This window comes from Amborella trichopoda, chromosome 4, assembly GCF_054954075.1.
Source record: "Amborella trichopoda isolate Santa Cruz 75 chromosome 4, AtrichopodaSantaCruz75HAP2 v2.0, whole genome shotgun sequence".
Lineage (NCBI taxonomy): Eukaryota > Viridiplantae > Streptophyta > Magnoliopsida > Amborellales > Amborellaceae > Amborella > Amborella trichopoda.
In genome coordinates this window covers 11,336,182-11,351,404 of record NC_142339.1, presented here as the reverse complement: position 1 = coordinate 11,351,404, position 15,223 = coordinate 11,336,182, and the positions used below count along the sequence as shown (strand labels likewise).

The following is a 15,223-nucleotide window of genomic DNA, read 5'->3' as shown; positions in this document are numbered from 1 at the left end:
GAAAGATGTGTGGGTCATCTCCATGTCAAGAGACAGACAACTGCATCTCCAAGTCATTGGAGAGAGAGAGAGGCAACTGTTTGCATTGATGATTGAGGCCATTAAATTTTCTTTTGAAGCAAAGGCAGGAGCCATTTGAAACAATGGCAGGAGCCATTTTTTCCACAAGAGGGCCCCTAAGTTCATTGCTTGATGTACTATGTGTGGATTTTCGTTTTTTCTATAGACTAATTTGACACTAAATTTTTTATGTTCATTCCTCTATTAAAATCGCACTAGCAAAAAATATTCAAAAAATATTTTCGATAAATTAAAATGATCAAAATACCTCTACACGCGCATTTTAAATGGACCAAAAAGAGTTTAAAACCATCGTCCCCTCAGGCCAGTCTTCCCAGCCCCCGTCCGCCCCTCCCCAATCTCTCTCTCTCTCTCTCTCTCTCTCCCCTACATTCTTGTTCAAGCTGCTCTCAATCTCGATGGCCTCACCCCCTTATGTCCCACGATGGACGCCGAGGTCGAGCCCAACACAATCCCCAAACCCTTTCCTCGGCCGAAATCCCTTCCAACATGAATCCAAAGACGACATCTCCCTTGATGAAATCACTCCCAAACCATTCCAACCAAACCCCAGCCTAAATGTCTCCGACACAGATGAGGATGCATCAACCACCACCGAATGCTTCTTCCACCTCAATTCACCAGCTCTCCAACCGGCCAAGATTTGCTCTAAACACACTGCTGAGACTAGTGTGGAGATGGGTAGGACCAAGCATAAGTTTGTTCTGCCCGATATCGATCCAGTAGGCTCCATTGGGTCCAAATTGTCATTAACATGGACCGATCTGTGGGTCACGGCTCTTGGGACAGAGGGTGCGTGCACAATTCTAAAGGGGCTCAATGGGTGCGCCCAACCAGGCGAGGTCTTGGCTATCATGGGCCTGTCAGGGTGCGGAAAGTCAACCCTTCTCGATGCACTTGCAGGTTTGAGGCTTTTCTTTCAACTTTAGATTTTTTTATTATTGAGCATGTTCACTATGTTCATGTGGGAATATATTAAGGACGTGGTTAGCATGCGGCCAAGCCTGCAAATGTAGAAATGTGGGCTTGGCAATTAAATTATATTTATTTTAAATATAATTTAATCCTAATAATTAGCGAATATATAATTTTTACCATGGAGATCACGAATATGAAAATAAATATATTTTGAAACTATAAATAATAATTATATTAAAAAAAAAACATTTGGACCGTTTAGATGGATCACCTGCTTGCATCCATCTTTAAGAGGGATACTTTATACCTATCGATCGCATATTATAGAAATGCAGTCCAGCCCGCATGAAACAATTGTTCACATATTAATTTATCCCTTGGGGAAAAGACTGACTTAAAAGGATTTTTATCTCAGATTTGAGGAACCCCCTATCATTATTTTGGGAAGAGAATTTTGATTTTGAGTTCTCTAACACTTCGATCTAAACCTCCAAGAAATGAACAGCCTCTTTTTAATCTTGAGGCATTGTTGTTTAAGTACATCGAGATTGTGATTCATAAAAAAAAAAATTAGTAAAGTTGGTTTATGGATTGAGAAGGTTACATCTCCGGAATTTGGAATCCTAAAAGTGCTTCTAAATTGAGTTTTACCCATAGTAAATAGATACTCTCAAGGGGGAGTGCAAAATATTTTGGCCGATTGATTTTTTTATTTGGTAGAAGCCTTTAGTGGTCTAGGTAGGCTCTTGTGATCCGGGCTTGGTCTAAGGGCACGTTTTTTTGAAAAAAAATATTTATAGACGTAAACACTTTGCAAAAAAAAAGACTTTTGTAAACTTTCATTTCTCAAAGTTTGTTAACATGTAATTGGCAATTTGTTTTTTTTTTTTTGGGTAATTCATATGTTTGATAACTTTCTTAGTACTTAAATACATGTGTTATTTAAATATTATAACTTAAAATATATAGTTATATTTATTCAAATAATATTTAAATATTAATAAAATACAATATATTATATATTATATATAATAAACTAAATATATTAGATATAATATGTAATACAATATAAATATAATATATATCTATATAATATAATTTAGTATAATATAAATATATGTAATATAGTATATAACTTTATGGGTGCAGTTTGTATAGAGCATAGGCTCTAAACAATCAAATTAGAGCCTACTTTCAAATAATGTCGAGAAATATGGTTTCACTACTAGAAATCTTTGTGATAGCCTGAAAATATATTTCCATATTTATTTATAAAGTTCAAGGCTTCAAAAAAAGTATAGATCGGTTGATCTATGAAAACTTGAAAATCTTGAAAATTGACGGTCCAGAAATGCATTACAAAATACACTATTTGCAAAACTTGAAATCCATGTTTTCTCATGTCCATGCATCTTGATGTCAAGATGATCAATTTGAATAAATTTGAGCATCAAAACAACCTCTTTAGTGAACTTTTTGAGGTAGGCTCAAAGTTTAGAGCCTCAGCTCTATATAAACTTTCCTCTTTATATATTATATAGCTATTCCATTAGTTCTGAATCCAATGTATAGGGACTGGATATGTAAAAATAAGCTTCAACTCCACCCTTTCTGACGCACTTTTGGTGTTGTATTGGTCCAAGTGGGGATAGCATTTGTCGATGGGGTTTTAACAAAATCCAAAAATATGTGAGAAGACATAGATATAGAGGTAATATCTATTATATATAATACTAATATACATCAATAATATAAAACATATAGTATAATATAACATAACATAAAATAAATATATATTAGTAATTTATATATTATATTTAAATAAAACCAGAGAAATGCTTGCCATGGGTTGAAATGTGGTTATATTTTTATGCAAAGTGGACCATTTTATAGTAAAATATTTTATGATGAGATTTATTTACAAAAATATGTATAAGGCAATTTTAACGTGCACCAACCAAACATGCCGTAACAAAACGGAACATTCTAATCAAAGTGAAGTTCTAATACCACCAAAAAAGATGTTTGGTTGTTTATACTTTGTTTGGATGCACAAAATTTTTGGAACATTAGGGTTTTCTCGTCCTTTTAAGCGTAATAAAGCTGTCAACCTGGTCTGCCCCTATTTTTAGGGGAGCCTAATTTCAGTAACCCAACTTATCCAAAAGAAAACAAAATGTTATTTAAAAAAAAATACAGATTATTTGAAGTTACCTATAAAAGGCAGGCAATGCAATTTGATACGATAATTAGGGTTCCAATCTCGGATTAGACTTTTACTTCTCCATTTGCTCGAGCAATGGTAGCTTGAAAATCTATATTTCTCTAAATTATGAATTTAAAGCTCCAAAAATAGTGCAGATATAGTTAATCTAAAATTACTTTAAATTTTAGAAAATGAATGGTCCAAATAGTTCATTGCATTAATTCTAGGACTTGAAATCTTTCTTGTATATTCTTATATTCTGTGGCCGGGATGATTAATTTGAAGTGGATGTTTATGGTACGCTTTACCTCTATAGTTTGATGTTCACACCTCATCTAAACTTGTTCCTTCCTTAAATGAGTGTGTTTAGTCACGAGCAGCTATCAATCAAAATAGATAGCCTTTGATGCTTTAACATTATTACTTTATTTTTAAATTTCATAATTTAAATTGGAATAAATTATGTTTAACAATAAAATGTTAATAATTAAATTTTATAAAAATTAAAAAATGTCGCATTCCTTATTGCATTGGAAATAAAAATTAAGGGACTCCTTATAATTTGAGGACTTAAATTTAATATTTACGGAAATAAACTTTGTTCATTAAGACTCTATTGTACAAGGATAGCATCTCTTCTAAATTCCTACTAATACAAATATTTGTTAAAAATAATGAATTTAACTATATTTTTTTCATAGAATTGCAATGGTGTGCAAGAGAAGATCCTAGGTTGTATTTGGTTTTATTTTTGTAAATTAAAGTTATATTTTCTAGACATATGTAAGTCATCCAGCCGGTATTGCAAAAGAAAGAATGCAAAAAATTTGATTGTACATGTTGTGCTAGATCACACAGCCCTTTCATTTTTCATGAGTGTTCATTGTATTCTGACACTTGTGATGTCCTACACTTGGATTGCTTGATTTGTAGGCCGAGTGAGTTCTAACACAAAGCAAACAGGGGAGATCCTTGTCAATGGTCGGAAACAAGCCCTGGCATATGGAACATCGGTATGGACATACCTTACTTGATGCATTAATTCTGGATTTTACATTGGGATCAGCCCTCTTAATTTAGTCGTTGAGCCCTCTTATTTTAGTCGTTGGACCCTATACTAAGGTACATGGTTCCTAAATAGAAGGACAGGGTTCCTAAAGTTCCATATAGTATGTGCTACACCATGGGAACATCCAAAATCCATTGAGAGATTAACAACAATTCTTGATGATGAGCAGTCAATTGGATAGAGTTAATCTCGACTATTCACCATTTAGAACGCAATACATGTTCCTATGGTGTAGGATACATCATGCACCTTAAATGTAAGGGTGCGGTTTGTATAGAGCCGAGGCTTTAAACAATCAAAGTAAAGCCTACCTTCAAATAGTGTCGAGAAATATGGTTTCAATATTGGAAATCTTTGTGATAGCCTTAAAATATTTTTTAGTCTTTAATTAAAAATTTTACAGCTTCAAAAATAGTGTGGATAGATCAAATCCGTGAAAACATGAAGAGCTTGAATATTGAAGATCCAAAAATGCATTACAAGATGCACTATTTCCGAAACTTGAAATTTATGTTGCTTCTCATGTCCATGCATCTTGATGTCGAGATGATCAATTTGAGGATGTTTGGACATCAAAACAACCTCTTCTAATGAAATTTTTTAGGTGGGCTCTAATTTGATTGTTTAGAGCCTCGCCTCTATATAAACCTCTTCGTAGATGCAAAGGACCGATCCAGCACCGTTCACTTTCAATTTCTAATCTATATAGCCTCATATGCCTTTTGGAACCTAGGCCCATGTGACCCAGGATGATACACTCATGACCACCCTCACGGTATGGGAAGCGGTGTACTACTCAGCCAAGCTCCAGTTGCCCAGCACCATGTCGAGCTCCCAAAAGAGAGAGAGGGCTGAGAAAACCATCAGAGAGATGGGTTTACAAGATGCGATGCATACAAGGATAGGGGGTTGGGGCGTTAAGGGACTAAGTGGTGGCCAAAAGAGAAGGGTGAGCGTTTGTATTGAGATCCTCACGAGACCTAGCCTTCTCTTTCTTGATGAGCCCACTAGTGGGCTCGACAGTGCAGTATCTTACCATGTCATGACTCGAATTGCACGTTTGGCTTCGCATGATGGTCGAACCATCGTGGCATCGATACACCAGCCTAGTGCTGAGGTGTTCGGCCTCTTCAGCACACTATGCCTCCTCTCCACTGGGAAAACTGTGTATTTTGGCCCGGCCACTGCAGCCAGTGAGTTTTTTGCACTGAGTGGGTTCCCTTGCCCTTCACTGAGAAACCCATCAGATCACTTCCTCCGCACCATCAACTCTGACTTTGATAAGGTAATTGGAATATGCACAATCTATCCCCCTCTCATGTCTATGTGGGCTTTTGGACCGGGTTTGGGCAAGAAAATAGGGAAAATGGGTTGAAACCTTTACAACATCACTAAATGGGTTAAAATATTACAAATTACAATTGGCGATATGCCTTTAAATTTCATTATCAATCAAGCACTTCATCAAAGAAAATGTTAAAAACTATCCAAATTTCACCCAATCAGTATTGACAAGCCAAAAAAATTGGAGGTTTTTGGTAATTTTACCCTCAAAAGTGTCATTTAGTTATGGGAAAAGTTTATACAGAGCCGAGGCTCTAAACAATCAAATTTGAGCCTTCCTATAAAAATTTACTAAAAGAGGTTGTTTTGATTCCCAAATATCTTCAACTTGATCATCTCGACATCAAAATTTTCAAGATTTTCAAAATATTGTATTTTGTAACATATTTTTGGACAGTCAATTTTCAAGATTTTCAAGTTTTCATAGATAAATTGAAACTTGAAACTTTATAAGTAAATATGAAAATATATTTTATAGCTTTCACAAAGATTTTCTCGATACTATTTGAAAGTAGGCTTTAATTTTATTGTTTAGAGCCTAGGCTCTATACAAACCACATCCTTTAGTTAAGGCTTATTTGGGACAAAAATTACCAAAGCACCCTTAATTGTTATGGCTTCCTAATATCGAATTGGGGCAAGTTGGAAGAGAAAGTTTCCACAATTTCTTTAAGTACCCGATTAATATATCCATTTATATTAAGTGTAATTTGTAATCTTTTTATTCTTTTAGCTACATTGCAATGGGTTTTGACACTTTTATTGATATTTTTCTAAAAAGTAAAGTGCACTGGCCAATGGGCCGAGTTATGCCATGCTGGAGAATATATATCATATATATTTGTATGATGGCCCAAGTCAAGCCTAATACTTTTTCAAGCACTCCTAGGCTTGCAATTCTTGGATTTGGGCTGGTGTTTGTTGATCCAAGGTTGTTGCTTGTCACTAAGAAGTAGTCAATTTCCTTAGGATATTGAACAAGGTCCCGAGGCCAAGGCCATAAAAGCTTATGCGGCCATTGATATCTTAGTCAAGTCTTACAAGTCATCCAACATGGCCAAACAAGTCCTTGCTCGTGTAGCTGATATATCCAAAGGTGTAAGACCTCTCTCTCTCTCAATCTCTCTCTCTCCATATGTGTGTATGTCTAACTCTTTGAAAGATTTGTTATAGGAGGGAGAAGCATTGACAAAGAAAGGAAGCCAAGCAAGCTTCTTTACACAAGCATCAGTCTTGACAAGAAGATCTTTTGTGAACATGTATAGGGATTTGGGATATTATTGGTTGCGCCTAGGAATCTACATTGCGTTGTGCGTGTGTGTAGGCACCATCTTCTTTGACATTGGCCACAACTTTGGCTCCATTCAGGTTAGTGTGACATTGTGCTTCAATTAAAAGTTTTTTTTGCTTTTTAGGGTAGATCAGTGGGGAACAGCTTTACTTGTGGTAAAAATGGAACTCAAAATGTCATGTTGTGGCACCTGATCGCCTTTACCTTGAGTCCATTCAACTTCAATCAAAAGTTGAACAACCTATGCTTTCTACCTTCTAAATATCATGGTTCTCGTGTGTTTTGTATTGACAAATATTTTAGGCGAGAGGCTCCATGCTCATGTTTGTGGCAGCATTTTTGACGTTCATGGCGATTGGAGGCTTCCCTTCCTTTGTGGAGGACATGAAGGTCGTTTTTTCATTACTATCTTTCCATATATTTATTTTCCTTTTTACAGCAACAATAAAAAAAAATTTGATGACTCAATTAGAATACTAAAGAAAAAAGAATCAAGAGTACGGAACCATGAACCTATATAAAAAGGGTGCAATTTGTATAGAGCTGAGGCTCTAAACAATCAAAGTAAAGCGCACCTTCAAATAGTATCGAGAAAGGTAGTTTAAATACTGGAAATCTTTATGATAGCCTTAAAATATATTTTCATCTTTAGTAATAAAATTCAAAGTTTGAAAAACACTGTAGATCAAGCATATCTATGAAAACTTGAGAATTGACGGTCCAAAAATGCATTACAAGATACACTATTTCTAAAACTTGAAATCCAATTTTCTCTCATGTCTATGAATCTTGATATCGAGATGATCAATTTAAGGATATTTGGGCATCAAAACAACCTCAAAAAGTTTTAGGTCGACTCTAATTTGATTGTTTAGAGCCTCGGCTCTATATAAAAATTTTCCATATAAAAAGCTTAAAGATTAGAAGAAAACGAAAAAATTACATCGAGGGGTCAAAACATCTCACCTAATAATCCAAGATGCAAATGACTAGAGACTCTCGCTCTCTCTCTGCCTCTCTCACATGGATTGATCCTCATGGTCACAGATCTTCGGACGTGAGAGACTAAACGGGCACTACAGCGTGGGCGCCTATGAGATTGGAAACACCATCTCTTCCACCCCCTACCTCCTCCTCATCTCTCTAATCCCGGGAGCCATCGCCTACTACTTGGCTCGTCTTCAAGATGGAGCCGAGTACTTCATCTACTTTGCTCTAGTCCTCTTTGTGTGCATGATGCTTGTAGAGAGCCTCATGATGATTGTTGCGAGCCTCATCCCCGACTTCCTCATGGGCATCATCACCGGTGCCGGTATCCAAGGTGTCATGATGCTGAACGGTGGCTTTTTCCGACTGCCTAACGACTTGCCTAAGCCGTTTTGGAAGTACCCAATGTACTACATCGCATTCCATAAGTATGCTAACCAAGGTTTTTACAAGAATGAGTTTGAGGGTCTTACTTTCCCTAATGGCTTAGTAGGAGGGTCACCCACCATAACAGGAGAGAAGATTTTTTCAGAGACATGGCAAGTGGAGATGGGGTACTCCAAGTGGGTGGACTTGGCCATATTGTTGGGCATGGTGGTTTTATATAGGCTCATGTTCTTGGGCATAATTAAGTTTAGTGAGAATGTGATGAAGAAAAAATAGTTGAAAAGTAACTTATTGAAAATAGCATAAAGTAAATAATATTATTAAATATATTTTAAAATAATAGAAAAAGAGACCATGAAGTAAATGGCAGTCGTGAGGCCTTTGTGGCCATACTCCAATATGTAAGGGCTTTTTTGGCTTTTTTAGCTAGGCCTTGCTAGCAAGCGGCACAAGAGTAGAAAGAAATGCCCTTTTCTCCTAGAATAGAATTTGTTTCTTACTGTACAAATTAATTTGTTGCAAAATTACTACTGATTTTGTATCTACGCATTGATAATAGCGAAGATACAAGTTTTCTTCCTATCTTTTTGTCCGTTTGACAAATGAAACAAGTTGATTTTGTAGGAACATGGAAGTTGGATCTCCAGGGTAAATATACAGTACACGTATTGGTACACTTATTACTATGAGGTTGGATAACCCTCGAAATTATCAAATATGATGCAGTTCCCTTCATGGTGGGGAGAGATCATCTGTTACTTGAAATGATGTTAATGTACATGTTAGGCTAGGGTCATTGTATATGTTTTTCCATTGCCATTTATTTATTGTATAGTAATTATGTGTATGTATTCTATTATTAATGAAAATTTTGGGATGAGGATTTCTCCCCCACTGACTTATCAAAAAAAAAAATTTATATATGTATTCCCAAAAGAAAAAAAAAGTGTTACGTATTATTATTGTACTTCCTTGCTCTCTCTCAATGAGCTCATGAAATATAGGATTGATCGCAATTTAGGCATCACTCAAGCAAAATTTATAATTATCAAAATTTAAAAATCGACATGTATATTTTATAGTCTCACTTTTTGAGAGTGTGAATTGTGTTTTAACTTTTATTTTATTTAATATAGCTCAAATTTGGGGAATCAATATTGGAAATTGGTTTGATAAGGCTGCAGCCCTATCAAAATATTGGAAATTGCGATTCAAGTATTGGAAAATATTTACATCGATCATTTCAGCTTGAACGTTATGGTTGGGAAAAAATTAGGATTTTAAGCTCTAAAAATAATGTATATTGTAACAAATTATCTAGGCCATCCATTTTCCCCTAAAAGCAAGTGTTCATAGATTCTCAATATGTTTATCATTTTTTGAGTTTCAAATTTCATTATCGAGGTTGAAAATTGATTTTAGATACAGCATGGAGATTTATGCTGCCAAAAGTACTTTCTAGATGAGGATTTTAGGTGTGGCTTATCTTGTTTTCATAATACCTAGGCCTTATAGAAACTTCTCTATCACCATCTCACAATATAAACAAAATAAAAATAAAATAAAATAATAATAATAAACAAAATATACAAAAATTTTGAAATTTATAGGGGTATTTTTGTCATTGAAATATATTTTTAATAATGTTTTACAAGTGTATTAAGATAAGAAGCATGGATACTTAAAATTTGAACTTAATCAATGTATTGAAAATAAGATAGAATTAAAATACATTATTCACTACAAAAAAAAAGTTAGACTTTGGTGTAAAATATAAAATATAAAATATAGAATTGAAATACATTATTAGATAAAAACGTAAGATTTTAGTTTAAATTATAGGATATACATGACTATTTTCAAATTTCCAAAAATAGAAACAGATTTTCTGTAAATTTCTCTTATCGCAACGTAGTGGCTTTCCATAGGTGTTCCCTTCCCTATGGCTTTTTTGAACTTAGAAGAGCCCATCCATGGAATTCAATAAGAAACATGAGGTCGATGATCCATATACTTTGTAATTGTATTATGAAGGTAATGACCTTTTTTTTGTTGAACCCAGTAATTCAATAATGTCTATTTATTTGTTTTTTTAAAGATGCATATAACATCTAACAAAATGTTCAGTGGCGAAAGAGTGACACCGACAGCTCCCGAACTAATATTATTAACCTACCCCTCTCTTTGGAAGAGGTATATATGGAAAGCATTCTACATGACCCACCCACATATAGATTTCATGTGATCCCACTTCTCAGCTGTTCAATTTGAATAGATTGTTAGGATTGCTCATACTACAATGTCACACCAAAACATTATTTGATTTTTAATTAAAAAAATCAAGTTAAATTTGAGGTATCCCATCTTCTTATTGGGCACTTAGCAAAAAATAAAAAAATATTTATTCTACTAAGGTATCCCATCTTCTTATTGGGCACCTAGCAAAAAAATATTTATGTGGAGAATAAATAACCAGAATGCCTCTAAAGTTTTAAGGGTATTCTAGTATTGTTTTATTGTAACAATCCTAAACTTTCAAAAAAAAAAATAATAATAATAATCTTTTAATACATGATGATTCGTTTGAACATGATGGTGTTTAGGGACCATTGCTACTTTTCAAAGCTTTTCGTTTAAAAGCTTTGTGTTTCCTTGCTCTTGCCACGTCCACTAAAGGACGTGGGCTTTAGGTGTTTAAAGCGTAAACTAACGCTCACACCTGTAACGTAATAAAAGCTTGAGGTGTTTAAAGCGTAAACTAACGCTCACACCTGTATCGTAATAAAAGAATAAAATAATATGTTAGTAGAATTTAAATTCAGAGAGGTGAAGACTCCTACCTTAGAAAACTTTTGAGATTTTTTCTCTGGTCGAAACACAGTGAACTCCTCTCTCGAGCTGAATTTTTATTGGAAGCCCCCTCTCAAATATTTGTGAGTAAGTGACATCATCTTCCTGAAAAATAATCTATTTAATAAAAATTGTGATATTTTATCTATGTTAGAAATTTTGAATGCTGTAAATTATGAAAAATAAATTTATTTATTTTTCTTGTCTATTGTTAGAAATAAATGTGATATTTCTACTTTTAGTAAAATTGTGATATTTCTTTCTACTGTTTTGAATATTTAGACATTGTAAAATTCATGCGCAAATGACTGCCTTAATATTTAAAAATTGACATTTTTGCAATTGATTATAGTATTGTTGTGAAATGTTTATTTGTGGATTGATATCCCATAAATTGTGATAATTTCGTATTCTTGAATTTCTATAAGAGTTTTTCTATACATATTAAATTGGCAATTATGCTAGAATGCCTTTACAAACTGCTACCTTTCTAAATTTGAGCCCAAAATATTTGATTGGTTATTTTTGAAATGTTATAGAGCGTGACTGTTATTAATGGTTTAAGTGAAATTCATATTAATGATTTCAGTGATATGTTGAGTACATAATATTGCTGCTTTCGAATGTTTAAAGAGATTTAGAAATAATTTAAGTATGCAAGTGGACTCATCCGGTTCGCCGGTGAGGTATAAGTGGACCTATCTAGGACGTCGGTAGGGATTAAATGGACTCATCCGTTACGCCGGTGAGGTATAAGTGGACCTGCAGGGATTAAGTGGACCTATCTGGGACGCCGATAGGGATTAAGTGGACCCATCAAGACGCTGATGGGGTATATAGGTGACCTACTTGGGACGCCAGTAGGGTATTTTGTGAAATCCTTTGAATTATGCACTGCCGTTAAAAGTGTTATAAGCATTTCAATTACTTGGATTATACTTAATTATGCATTTATTGAAAGTGAAACTGTTGATACATTTCTGTTAATAGATCTCACTTTGGAAAATATTGATATCTTTCAATCATGATTATTTTTAGGATTATGATGATCACTTACTGGGTAGCCAAACTCATCAAACTATGATAAACATTTTTTAGGATAATTGCGGTTTCATTTGAGTGCTCGTCAGGATCAACTTTGGGAAGATATTGAAGTTGTGCTTAAACTTTCTTTTGGTACTTTTTAAAAATTTGTCATTGTAAATTTGTCCTAAAAAGAGATGTATATATATGTTTTGACTGCCACATCTCAGGAATATCAGTATTGTAAATTCTTGGGGTGTGACAATTATCTAGGAAAATATTTTTTAATTTATTTTTATCATGTTCATCCCTGTCAGATATATATGTGCCCCAAATTTCGCTGCAAAATGATTTATAGAATAAAAATATTACAAATAAAATACTTTAAGACGTCAAATCAAGATCTGACACTCAAGAGCCAACTTATGACATTGTGACTAAAGGTATTCCAGCCATCTTCTCAAATCTTACAATTGAGAGCAGAGATCACATATATTTTATATGTGGGTAGGGTTACACTTAAGACTTTCCCTAAGAAATAATCCAAGAACTAAAATACCCTCAATGTCAGGAAAATTGTTTGGTGCGTCCAAGCCCCCACATGTTACTATACGGACTTGGAGATCTACACTGTCTACCAAAATCGGGTCACATAAATAATAGTCCTCCAAAGAAAAAGTAAAATTCAAATATTTTTTTCAAAAAATATCATTTCTAGTTTTATAAAATATTTATTTTTATAGGCTAATAATCTCCATGTTAAATATTATATACTCCCTCAAAATTAGGATCAAATTCTATTTTAAAATTAAATTATTAAGGGGACCACATTTCTACATGAGTTTGTGGACTCAAAGAATATAAAATGGTAAAAAAGAGAGTAAAGAATAAGCAATACAATATTTTTAAGGGTGTGGTTTGTACAAGGTTGCAACCTTAAATAATCAAAGTAAGGTGCAACACCAAATTTTAGTATAAGATATAATTTGGGTACCGAAAATTCTTAAGATAGCTTAATAATCTATTTTTATTTATAATTGTTAAATTTTGGACAATAAATTATTAAGAGGACCGCATTTCTACATGAGTATGTGGACTCAAAAAATATGAAATGGTAAAAAAATTTAATAAAGAATAAGCATTGTAATATTTTTAAGGGTGTGGTTTGTATAAGATTGCAACTTTAAAAAATCAAAATAAGCTGCAATACCAAATTTTAGTATAAGATATAATTTGGGTGCCGAAAATTCTTAGGATACCTTAATAATCTATTATCATTTCTAATTCTAAATTTTGGACCCAAAAAATAGTTTAATTCAAGTAGATCTATAAACACATGAAAATCTTTAAAATAGACGATTCAGATATTGTGTTGCAAGATGCACTATTTTTGGGACTTGAAATTTATTTATTTTTGTTTTTTCAACATACATCTCGATGTCGAGATGTTCAGTTAAAAACCTTTCCAACTTCAAACCAACCTTGAAATAACTTTTTTTGTTTTTTACATCTATATATCTCGATGTCGGGATGATAACATAATGAACCTTTCAATGGGTTTGTTTAGGTGTATCTCACTTCTTCTTCTTTTTTTCGGGTAATTCAATGGGGAAGACGAGCCCCTTACCCTTCTTTTCAAGTAGATTAGGAGTTGGCTTTTTGAAGATGTTAGTGGGATGGTGTTAATGGTGGGAATGTAAACTACAATGTGCTGACTAGGGTATGGGGTGCTACCATTGCGACCTTAGCCCCTTCCCAACGTATTTCACTTCTATAATAAAAAGTTGACACCTTATACAAACTTTTCCCATTTTTAAAAGAAAAAAGTTTATATGCACCTAAGAAATCCATGGTAAAAAATTGTTTTTAAGCTAAAAACTGTATAATTAATCATCTCCACATCCAGATGTATGAATATGATATGCAAATAATGTTTTTAAGTCCCAAAAATAATACATATTGCAACATGTATGAATATGAAAAATAAATAAATAAAAATTTTTAAGTCTAAAAAAATAGTACATCTTTCAAAAACATTATTTACACTATCTATTTTTTAGATTTTCATATGTTAATAGATCTACTTAATTTAAATAATAGAACTGGTTTTTATGCCACGAGGCCTCTATATATATTAAATGGGGCCTCTTAACCGATATATTTTTGAGATGGATGACGTGGATTACATGCTCTTCCTTCCAATTTGAGGAGAGAGCTCACCGGGAAATCCCGAAAATCTTGGGTCTAGTTACGCCTTAAGTTTAGCCTTCCAAACGTTAACTAAATCTCAGCCGTTCTGATTACTGGAAATGGACGGCCCAAGGCTCGCGAAGAGATCCAATACCTAGAAGCTTCCATTAGGGTTTTGGGTACCAAACAACTTCTATATAATGCCTCTCCTCTCTCCCAAAAACCAGTGTCCGAGGGTTTTTTCTTGGGGTTTCTCTCAGCGCTTTGCACAGAGAAATCCGAGTGCTGTGTTGTACTTTCTTAGGGTTTTATAGATAGCTATTTTGTACTTTCTAAGGGTTCATGAGGTATTGGATTGGGGTTTGGGTTTCCTCCTCCATAAATGGGTTTCTCTGATCTGCTTTAAGGATTTCATTTTATCTTACTAAAAGTTTCTCTCTGTGATGTAGGTCTTTCATAAGACGGAAGATGTATACTTCAATTTTTCTTATTTCTATTTTTTTCAAATTTTAGGGTTTGTTTCTCTGATCTGTTGGGCTTTTTAAGTCAAGGTCTTTGATAACTCTGTAATGGTTTTGATGTGATCTTCATGTGAAGATGTGTATATTGGATGAATGGGTGTGTCAATGATGATAAAAGGAAAGGCTTGTTTCTCAGAAAAACATTCGCAGTGGCCGCCTAAGAGCTTTCGCCCCGCCAGGCTTGAGAGCTAATGCTGCCTAACTCTTCCTTGGATGTCTGAGACACTCTCACAAAATTCAGTCCTACTCCTGTCTTTCTTTAAAGTCTGTGCTTTTCTAGAAGTTATGTCTTCATTCTCTCTCTCTCTCTCTCTCTCTCTCTCTCTCTCTCTCTCTCTCTCACAGATCTTCTTCTC

At 34.0% G+C, this 15,223-nt stretch overlaps 1 protein-coding gene and 1 non-coding gene across 2 annotated transcripts; both read left to right on the top strand.

The window, feature by feature from the left end:
* Positions 1 to 286: 286 nt before the first annotated feature.
* Positions 287 to 8,863, top strand: LOC18425554 (ABC transporter G family member 1). The gene is made up of 6 exons (XM_088864896.1): positions 287 to 984; positions 4,139 to 4,218; positions 5,008 to 5,559; positions 6,792 to 6,986; positions 7,213 to 7,299; positions 7,957 to 8,863. The coding sequence occupies exons 1-6, from the start codon at positions 348 to 350 to the stop codon at positions 8,557 to 8,559; spliced, it is 2,154 nt and encodes a 717-aa protein (XP_088721022.1). The 5' UTR covers positions 287 to 347; the 3' UTR covers positions 8,560 to 8,863.
* Positions 8,864 to 14,967: 6,104 nt separating this feature from the next.
* LOC148782269 (small nucleolar RNA SNORD14) lies at positions 14,968 to 15,092 on the top strand. The gene has a single exon (XR_016055144.1). It is a non-coding gene; the product is annotated as a small nucleolar RNA SNORD14 (small nucleolar RNA).
* The last annotated feature ends 131 nt before the right edge of the window (positions 15,093 to 15,223 follow it).

Excerpts from the sequence above, each read along its gene's own strand:
- LOC18425554 (XM_088864896.1), top strand. The coding sequence starts at position 348 with ATGGACCAAAAAGAGTTTAAAACCATCGTCCCCTCAGGCCAGTCTTCC. Across the intron at positions 4,219-5,007 it reads CCCTGGCATATGGAACATCG|GCCCATGTGACCCAGGATGA; the intron begins GTATGGACATAC and ends TTTGGAACCTAG. Across the intron at positions 7,300-7,956 it reads CCTTTGTGGAGGACATGAAG|ATCTTCGGACGTGAGAGACT; the intron begins GTCGTTTTTTCA and ends TCATGGTCACAG.